The sequence below is a fragment of the Anopheles marshallii genome, chromosome 3 (assembly GCF_943734725.1).
Source record: "Anopheles marshallii chromosome 3, idAnoMarsDA_429_01, whole genome shotgun sequence".
NCBI lineage: Eukaryota > Metazoa > Arthropoda > Insecta > Diptera > Culicidae > Anopheles > Anopheles marshallii.
The window spans coordinates 83,984,863-83,995,525 of record NC_071327.1 but is presented as its reverse complement, the minus strand read 5'-3'; the positions used below and the strand labels follow the sequence as shown (position 1 = coordinate 83,995,525).

General features: G+C 46.2%; 1 protein-coding gene across 2 annotated transcripts; it reads left to right on the top strand.

Annotated features, from left to right (window-relative positions):
- LOC128711103 (PDZ domain-containing protein GIPC3) lies at positions 1-9,603 on the top strand. Of its 2 annotated transcripts, XM_053805968.1 has the most exons (6): positions 1-40; positions 1,359-1,543; positions 8,640-8,870; positions 8,945-9,199; positions 9,280-9,369; positions 9,451-9,603. In XM_053805968.1, the coding sequence occupies exons 1-6, from the start codon at positions 1-3 to the stop codon at positions 9,601-9,603; spliced, it is 954 nt and encodes a 317-aa protein (XP_053661943.1). The 2 variants fall into 2 exon arrangements, with proteins under 2 accessions (XP_053661943.1, XP_053661942.1); XM_053805967.1 differs by lacking the exon at positions 1-40 and having other exon boundaries at positions 1,241-1,543.
- The last annotated feature ends 1,060 nt before the right edge of the window (positions 9,604-10,663 follow it).

Below are 10,663 nucleotides of genomic sequence, written 5' to 3'. Positions count from 1 at the left end.
ATGTGGGCAAAGTATAGTTTCTGGCCATTTTCGATCGCTGGTATGTTGGTTTGTTATCTGTGCGCTTCCTGCTTTATCGGCATTCCGTCAAACGCATCGGCCGTTGTTGTAAAGTGTCACACACAGCATATGGTGGTCGTTTGTTTTACCCTCTAATTTTCTACGGTGCTACGGTGTATACAGATGTACAGGAGTGTACGCGCTTATCAGCGCACGGTACGGTGGGGGCACCCGATAAGAAAACTTCCCAAACGGCAAGACTAAACACAGAGAGAGAGAGAGAGAGTGGGCAAGTGTGTGCCACTGCAACCAGTGTACTCTGCACGATCGTAGCAGACAGATCGGAAAAGTGCCCTTGGTTGTCGGTCCAAAGAAAATTTCTGTGGACTGTTTTGGCGACTTTTGCTGGAGCATGAGTAGGTGACTGCATGTAGTTAGTGTAGTGTTGATTATTTACGGTGAATTTACCTTAACACGCGCACTGTACATGATGAAGGGAGTGGGCCGGCTGCTGTGCCAAACGACACCTGAGTTCCGTTTCTTGCGCCGTGGCAAATATTTGCGAAAGCGAAACGCAAATTGCTCATGTTTGCATTGGCGGGGCCCAAATAAAATTTTGTTCATATACTTTAGATAATACCATGTTGCGTGTGTGTTGTTTGTGTGTGTGTGTGTTTGTATATGATATATCAGTATCCCAGTATCGTCGAGTGCTCTACAATTTCTTCTATCTCTTTTCATTTTTTCTCTTTTTTAATATCCCTTCACATCCTGGACTTTCCCGTTTTTTTTACATTACTCCCCTTGTTCCAATTTTGGTGACTTCCCACTGACATGTAGCCTACTACCTTAACAACAAGATTTAGTACAAGAATTACGCGGGACCAAAATCCCTGGCCCACTGCATAGAAGCAGTAGCAATAAAGTGCCAGCCCCAACTTACAACTCCTATCGACTGGAGTCGCGTGTATTATCCCCGGGTGGTTATGTTTGGCAACTGTTTTTACAATTAATTCCTTCCCTGGCTGTTTGATCTGTTTGATCTTCCCGGTTCCGGACTTTTCGTAAAAAACAAAATTCACCCTCCCATCTCCTTCCCGAGTTTTGTAACGGGGTTGCGCCTGATCTAAGGCAGTGTGACAACCTTCCTGAGTGTAAAGTGCCACTAGAAAATAACTGCCTACCTCCTGGAAACATCCCTTCCTTCTGGTTTTGTAACGACCACCATCACCACCACACGATGCCGTTGTTCAATAAGAAAAGCACCAAAATATCCAATCCTTCGCCACCGATGACCAAGGATCCGCATGCGTATCACCACGATAACAACAACTACAAAAACCCTCCGATCCCAACAGCGCCCACGATCCACCACGACAGTATGAGCAACGGTGGCCATGGCGAATCGACCGTTACCAAGCCGCAGCTGGTGTTCAATTGCCAGCTGGCACACGGCAGTCCGACCGGCTTCATTACCGGGTTTGCCAGTGTCAAGGAGCTGTACCAGAAGATCGCCGAATGCTACGATTTCCCTATGGATGAGGTAAGTCGATCGGGTTGCCACTGTCAATAAAAACTCAAGATAGCCTCAATGGAAGGACTATCTTTTTATTCTTTTGGAGCGGGAGGGAGGTCGGGGTGGGGGGCATTGATGAATGAGCATTGGAATTTATTAGCAGCCCATTTCAACCTCCTTCCAGTTTCATTTTCTTGCCAACGTTCCATGAAATATTCAGCACGGTATCTTATCTTACATTCGAAGAGTTTACGAGGTGTTTCGTGAGCGAATTACCTTTGTCCGTTACGCTCTGTCACAGCGATTGCACACTTGAGCTTGTGGTACTTGAAGCAATTGTTGAGGCGATACGACTGGCAATCGATAATGGCACTTGTTAGTCACGGCTATCAACCAATTTGTGTGAGTGTAACAAACATTGTTACTGTCAAACACGCTTGCAATTTATCTAGAAGAGCACACGTACATCTGGGTACATAGGGTAAATGGTAAGGTTTACTAATGTATGAGTTCCTACAACTACTGTACTGTCCTCCGGATCTGGTATATGGAATTCCAGTCCAATTGTGACCTAGTGACATCCATCTTTGCCAAAATAAAGCATCAGTCAGCTAAAATCCTTGCGAATATCTGACGCCATCCGACCGTGACTGAGGAGTCTTGGAGTATCCTTTATTTCAAAGAGACGCTTGAGGTGAGATTTGATTCAAGACCTTTGGTGTATTAGATCTTCTGAGCACGAAACCATGGGATCGATCATCACTCTGCAGTCACCATGGTAAATCTGAATTTTACCACGGCTTCAATCTACGGTTTTCTGTCATCTGCTACAGATCAGTTCAAAATAACAATATTTAACACGCAATTAAATACCAAAAACCGTATTTCGACTATTTTACTCCAAATATGTTCACATTTTAATAGCTCCACACGTTTCTGTGCAGTGCAGCAAGTACGGGTGAATGCACCTTCGCCATCCTAATTGTGGAGCCGCTTACAAACCCATACCATAAATCCCGATTATTTTATTTTCTTCCTCAAATCGAATTGCCACTGAAGCGCACGGAACTAGCCTTTTTCTGGGAGGAAGAAATGTTCATGCACAACGGAATTGCATAACGGCATCGTGGCGGACCATTATTGTTGCCTCAGCTCAGCTGTTTGTACGCGGGCATATTTGTGCAGTGTTACGATGGGTTGAATTTTTGATCGGAGCCATGCCATGCCCGGAAACCCGCGCGTGGAAAGTTCGTTTTAATCGAGCAGCGATTACAGCTGAGGCATGGTAACTATAGCACATGATTTATAGAGCACACAACACCAGCAGAACATGTTGATTCGTTGCCAAATAACATACTTGTGGATGAAATATAAAGTCTTGTTTACCAGCAACATGTTGCGCAGGTAGTAAACGTTTGAAAGACCCGATCATACATCTTTGACGATCGATTTCCAGCACTCTCGGTGCGATTGTTCCGTTGGTCCGCTAAACAGAAGTCCCGCAAAATTTCATCATCCATCCCAAACTCCATCGAATGGTGGGGAAAGAAATTTAGAAAATTGGAATAGAAACGAGCTAAAGATACATCAGCGAACCCGCTGCAGCCAGTTTCTTTTCCGTTTTGGATACAAAATTAGGTCAATGAAACACGAACCACCGGCATTTCGGTGTTGGTGCCTCGTTCGACTCGCATCTCTCGTACGCTTCTTCCAAATGATTAGGACCCTGCCACTTCGCACCTGTACGGTGCACGAAACAGAACCGGCGCTTAGCATTCGGTAACCTGTTTCGACTTTTCTGGAGTCTTTTCGCTTCCTACTCAGCCGCTGCTCGCTATGGTGGTTTCTGGGATCCGCGAAATTGAGGCCACAGGTTGTGCATCATTAGTGTGTCGAAAATAGACTCCGGGAAGAAAATGAGGTGTAGGCATTTTGGGAATGTCCGGCCGTACGAGTGTAGGTACGGCGGTCAGCAAGACTTCATCGCCGACCGATTGATCTTGAAGATGCTCTTCTAACTTCGCCTTTTGCATTGTGTAACGCTCATTGCACGCTTTGAGCCCGTTGGTTGACCGACATTGGGCAACATGTGAACCATTATGACAGCTATTAGTACGGCAGTCCGGTATGGAGGCATGATGGTGGCAGGTGGTTTACAAATGCAATTAGAAGAGGTGTGATCGTGGTAGTACTCATCGTTCCTTCCCATCTTCACAGCTAATGTGGTGGCAAATAATGCACAGCAGCAACGTTGACATTCTGGCGCACCTCCGCTCTCGTTTATCGAGAGCTAGTCGTAGGTAGTAGATCTCCTCAATTTTGAGCACTATAGCGTAAAGGATCACTGATGCCTGATGATCGTACATTATTGCATAGGCATCCTTTTCGTCTCTTTTCGTTCGTTGAAATCTCCTTTTATTCCTCCAGTAATATGACCTATTTTCAACATATTTGATAGTAAGAGAACATCCACGAAAGCCGATAGCTAGCTGAGCTGAGGTAGCTCATGAAACAACATTTAATTTGCCTAGCGTGGGATGTATATTTTCCCTTTCTCATGGCAGGAACGGTAGCGCTGATGCGAACGAGCGTTAAATGCATTTTTTTCATGTGATGCGGGCGTTATTTGCGTTACAGTTGCGCTAGCGCAATAATGCGGAACGTGTGAATTAAATCGCTAACATCGTTAAAACAAACACAAGAAGCAAACAAAAGTAGTGTAACGGAAAATCTGCTGCACCGATGTTTGCTCGCCGATGATCGTTTTACCTAATGGAGGACAATGCATTAGCAAGATGTTAGCAAGATGTAATGTCTGCTTATCAGGAGATTTATGAAATAAGCTCTTTTCGTTGACTACTAACTAAAGTTAATATAGCATAGAGCATTGTTATTGAAATGACTGTTGTAACAGCACATATAGCCGACTCAAAACCATAAATAAATGTCTCTTAATGGAGAACCTCGCTTGGTACCGGATCATCTTCTTCTTGGAGTGAAAGTCTTTGCGGGCCAAACAGTTCAGTTTGGTTGTCCCTGCCGTAGGTAATTTGCAATGAATTCACTCCAGATCGTATCTTTAGCTGCATGAAGCAGATGCGACCAGCGAGTTGCTAAATACGTTTACGATGGTTCGGTTTGATTGCAGATGCGATCAGCGACCAGATCGAGGATCGTGGATAAATAGTGAGCAAGTGAGGAGAAAAATGGTAAACAACCTTCCTAATAGCTTGGGTGTGTTTTCGTTGCATCTACGAACTGACACCGTCCAGCCTAGGCGAAAGGCGTACCAGCAAGCATCGGTCGTAAAATGGAAAAGAGGGAAAAGTGTCCCGATTGGATGGCGGTGGTCAACGTTTCCTTGGGACATGTTGTCGTTTCCAGTTTTCGCTCTTTCGCATTCGTTCCGCTTGGTGTTGTGGTCACTTCGCAACTGTCCACTCTGTTGCAACAAAGTGTGAGGACATGGTGCGCCGGAGAAATGTGTGCCCTGGTGAAATTAGCCAAGTGGTTCCGCCTAACCGTCTAACTACTTTCTCCTGTCCGTTCCGGAAGAGGTCCAATCGGGACGGGTTTCGATCGGATCGCTTAAAGCTGGATCGGTTTCATTCGCTCGAAATTGTAAGTGATCGTGTAGGCGAATGGTAACGAACGGAAGAACGCTCCGAACCTTCTAGCTGCAAAGCATAATCTAAGGGAAAATCTCATTATAGTAGAGCAAGTCGGTGGAGGGCCGATCATACTCTGATTGTATCCGGCAAACCGGAGTGGATTTTGTTTCGCTTTTATTGGAGCGTGGAATAGGATTAGATCCGATCCATCCAGAAAGTAGACTAGAACCAGTCCCAGTCCCCAAACGGGTTGTAGCGGAAAGGGCGAATCCAAAATAAGACCGCCATGTTAAATGCACTAGAGCGGTTTATTACCGTTAGCCAGTGCTGCTGCCGCTGCCGTTGGGATGTTGGAGTTGTGCTTTCTTTTTGTAGTCGCTCGAAGGGCGAAACCACTTTGACGTGCAACGCCGTGTGAACGTGACGACGACAACAGGGAAACAACCAAACAAAAACCACCGTGATCTCCATCTACAAGCACAAATAATGCGTGGGGATTGCGTTTCATTTGCATACTGCAGGTCGAATCGCAAGCGGTTGTGTTTGTGGGGCGCCCAGCACGTTTGCCGATTGTTGTGTTGCACGAACGAAAAATGCACGTGTGTGCACGATGAGAAACTGTGTCCAGGTATCTCGTACGAGTTTACGGATGTGACTATACTTAGCTGCAAGTTTTGCAAACAAGCAGACAAAAGCCTCAAAGATCAAAGTTGGGTAAAGTTGTAAAAAGTTGCGGAATTTGTAAGTTATGTCGGCATTTCTCGGTAATAAACTGCTGATAAAATTAACCCTCATGCATCTTGCACATGACAACACATGCGTTGCAACGTGAAGGTTGCCACTAACGTGAAAGGTTACACACCTTTTCACTGGCAAGGTCTCGGTTTGGTTCAATTCAATTAGAAAGTAACTCCATACGGCCAATGCAACCGGAGCCTCTCGAACGCAACCAAGCCCGGGCTGCCAATTCACGCTGTGAGGGTGCTTTCTAGTGGTCAGCAGCCGTTTCGTCGCGTACACCTTGTGGGGCTTCACGGGAAAAAACGTCTAGGTGTTACTGCGTGCTTTTTTCCTTCCATTCACTGCTAGCGTTTTTTTTTTTCGCGTGGCCAGGCAACTAAATAATGAGCAAATAATGTTTCCAATATAAACCTAATGAAAGATGGGAAAAACTGTTTGTGGCTCTTTCGGTCTCAGCTGTCATAATTGTGGTGAATGGAAAAATGGAACTCAATCAAACTTAACACCCGAATCATTATGTGTGCATCAGTCCATTATGCACACGATGCATTTTAATTCCAGAGTAAAAACGTGGAAATTTATGGCCCGAGATCCAGACACGGTGTGATTATGTGGCAGAACAGAACACGGAACTTACGATGAGATGTGCTTTATGTTCCGCTAACTGCTATCAATTAAGAGATCATTTATCTAAATTTCCCCTTCAAGCAACGAGTGCAGTGCTGGAACATTGTACCACACCATCTGTTCGCACGAAATCAGAATCGGGCTAGTCCCTCTACAGAAGAAGAGGAATGAAACCGCGACAGAAAAAAATATATTACCCCACCGCATACAAACCTATCTATAAAAGCCTCCAGCATAGGAATCACGCTCTGTTTGGCACACGGTGCTGTACGAGATTCCGGTCTGACCCGACCTGACACTACCCTGAATTGTGGGCCGAGTCCGCAGAAGTCCGTCGGAACAGACTCCACCGACGACACCGACGTGTTTGTAACCGGTGCGCTGCGCTAGGATGATGGTTCCGCTCAGTTGAGTGCACTTCCGTTTGGTCATCACACGCGCACACACACACACGATCGGAACCAGTGGATGAAGGAAAATGAGAAGGTATTTAATTTGCGGCGGGCAGCGCAAAGTTCAACGCACGAGGCCGAAATCAATCTGTCCAAAGCACCACCCCGTGGGGGAGTGATGCGCAAACCGGTGGAAAACTTTCCAGACCAGATCGATCTTGCATTTGTTTTTGGGGGGCGAAAGTCCGAAAACGAAGTAAATATATATATATATGCAGCTCGAAAGTTGTGTGATCGGTGACGATTATGGGTCTCTGGCCTGGCTATTCGCCTAGTTTAAAAGGTCCGTTTCGTTGCGCTTGGATGGTGTGTCAAGGTTAGATATGACGTTCCGGCGCGAGAGTTACCGGCGTGGTTTATTGGAATTGCTTTCATGACAATTTGTCATCATCGATTTTCAAGCCTTCTCATGCGTACCCGATCGATGAGGTGTGTGATGAGTGATGTGTGATCGTCTGCTTGAAGCCCCTCGATTGGGCGTCTAACTATGCCCAACGTAATGTAATGCTTAGGTAAGACTTCCTGCCACTCCATTACGCTCATTACCTCGGTGAGCTCCCATTCAATTGTAAACCACTCGAGTCACCCCCGAAAAGAGCTACTCTTTTGAGATGCCTTTTCCTGGCTGATGATGATGATGATAAACAAACCATTTTGGTGCTTTTCATCCAACACAGCGCAGGTTTTGGCGTTACATATTCTCAAACTATCGCACTTGTCTCCCGCAATGTGATCCGATCGATAATCTGCACAAACAAAAGCAAATCAACGAAAAGCCTATTAGGCGTGTGTGTGTGTGTGTGTGGCCGTTCACCTGAAAGTGCCACACAAAGTCCGGACGGGAGGGCGTGGGCAAAAGGCGCAAACAGAAAAGGAAAAATAAAACACCACGAAATGGTTGGAATTTCGAGAGAAGTAAAGTGCGGCGAAAATGAACGAGGAAATTCCCAACATCGGCCAACCGCGGGGGGGAGGTCGGTGGAAAATAATGTCGGCCAACCGTAGGCGAAGATGGCACTCATGATGAATTTTCATCTGCAGCCTGCCAGCAACTGCCCCTTTGCAATAGCAATAATAATAAAATTGCGCTCACGTCAGCGATGTGCTGATGAGGCACGTTGGTGCCTTTTTTTTGGGGGAGAAGGTGTAGATTTTCCCTCCCCATGGCGCCTCGGATGGAAAGCGACGGGGGATGCTCCGAAGACGGAAAGAGAGACCGAGCAAACACACAGAGGTGGAAAAAAAATGGACGATGGAAAATTTTCCAAGGAATCGGTTGCATTGAATTGTTGCGGGCCACTGTTGGACCATTGGGTCAAATTTTCCCTCCCCCCGGGGCCTACCCGAATTGAAGGCAGTACACCCTTCCGCGAAGAAGTGCGAGATGCGCGAGAGCGCGTAGTTGATGATGATCACACTTTTCTCGAGGGTGTTGTTGGTGGCTGTTCGTGTACCGCTCAGTATGCACGATCGCCATGAACTGCAGTCGGTGCTTCGTAGTGGATCTTTCGAGACACGTTTGTACAGTTGCTGGCTGTTTTGGACAAGCTGCTGGAGCATTGTTAAGCTGGTTGTCTGGTAAACATTATACAAGAAGTGAGAAGAAACCACCCAGTGAGATCCCATCATTGCACCATATGCTCAACATTTAATCACTTCTTAATGCTCTTCTGTTTGTTTTGCACATTTCAGATTCTGTTCTGCACGCTAAACTCGCACAAAGTCGATATGAGCAACCTGCTGGGCGGTCAGATCGGGCTGAACGATTTCATTTTCGCACACAAAAAGGGTCGCCCGAAGGAGGTGGAGATCGTCAAGTCGGAGGACGCCCTGGGACTGACGATCACGGACAACGGTGCGGGTTACGCGTTCATCAAGCGCATCAAAAGCGGCAGTGTCATCGATCGCATTCCTCACATACAGGTAGCGTATAGTACGATTGGCACATTCGCCAACATCACGAGCTGGTGTCTTCAACCTTTCCAACCCTTCCCCAGATTGGTGACCACATCGAGAAGTTGGACGGTATCAATGTGGTTGGCAAGCGACACTACGAGGTGGCCCGCATGCTGAAGGACATTCCCACCGGATCGACGTTTACCATTCGTCTGGTGGAACCGATGAAGAGCGGTTTCCAGGGAATAGCGCCACGCAAGGGTACGGCCGGTAGCAAACCGGGCAAGCAGGGATACGGCAGCGGCAAGGAGACGCTGCGGTTTAAGGCCAATGGAAATGCAGCCATTGAGGATGAGGTACGTTTCCGTGATGTGGTGGTGGTCAACGAGGCACATAGGGTCACCATTAACTCGCCTTTCGCCAATTTTCGTTCCAGCACGACGATGCTACGCAATGTGGAATTGATGCCATTAACTCACTGCTCGACTCCTTCATGGGAATCAACGATAGTGAGCTAGCCACACAAGTGAGTATACCCCATGTGGGGAGTGACCGCTCGGACGAGACATGATGCAATGTAATGAATGCTCTGTTTTCTCATCGCCAGATCTGGGAACTAGGTAACAACAAAATTAACTCGATGGACTTTGCGGAAGCGATCGATGCGTCCGATCTGGAGGCCTTTGGTTTTACTGACGATTTCATCATCGAGCTGTGGGGCGCCATCACTGATGCACGTCACGGACGATACAAAAGATAGGGCAGGATCGGGGATGTGTCGCTGCACGGCCCGTTAAGGTTGGGGTCCTGATTGAGATGAAAATAGGAGCATTTACGAAGAAACGACGGCAGCAATCGATTGACGTGGCGCTCATGAAATGTGATGTGTTTTAAACTACTACTACTACTACTATTATTACTATTGCAACTATTGCTACTACTACTGCTACAGCTAGCAAACTGTTTGGAGTGGTTGGAAATCATCGTTCGAAGCACCCGCAAACGGGATTCGATCGATAAGCGACAGATAGACGTGACGTGATAGAGACAAATGTGTGTAAGTGATGCGGGTATACGATGCGCTTCTTCGACGGTCTGGCCCCCGGAAGCAAGTTACAGCACGCATGCATTCCACTATTAGCGACCGTTGTGTATGTAGATGGATAAGAGTACTCAAAATTGCAAAAACCCATATTACCAATACCCTTCCCAACATTCACGTCGCTGTGTAGGCGAGAGCCGAGAAGAGCAAAAAATGAAGGAAGTGGTTTAGTGTTTTAAAGAATTTGTAAAATGTTGTAAAAATGTGTTTGTTAGAAAATGCAACGAAATGCGCTCGGGAATCGAACCAAGCTGGTGGTGAGATGGTGTTTTGTTTTTTTCGTTTGTTTACGTTAAGTAACTGGAGCGGGGTGGAAGCCAGGTAAACCGAAACCGAGATCAACACTGCTCAGTAGGCATGGCGTGTGGCATGAGCAAGTATTTTAGCAAAGCGAAATCGTATCAAATCGTGCAGAATGCAAATAAATATTTAATCGTAAGGTGAGATAGTAATTATTCTCTTGTTTACTTTCTTTACGTGTACGTGATGACCAAGACATATGTGACTTGAAATTAGGATTTTTATCGATTACCTATCATTGATTTTCTTCTTTACATTTTGATATTTTTGCATCACATATAGAGCCTTCAATCAATTAACTAATGTATGTAAAAGTGTTCAGAACATCAAGCATGGTGATTATTTGTACTGTTGCAGCGCGGTGGCCGGAGAGCTTTGAGGGATAGTTGTGAGTTGCGTGCGAAAAAGCTTTAAAGTT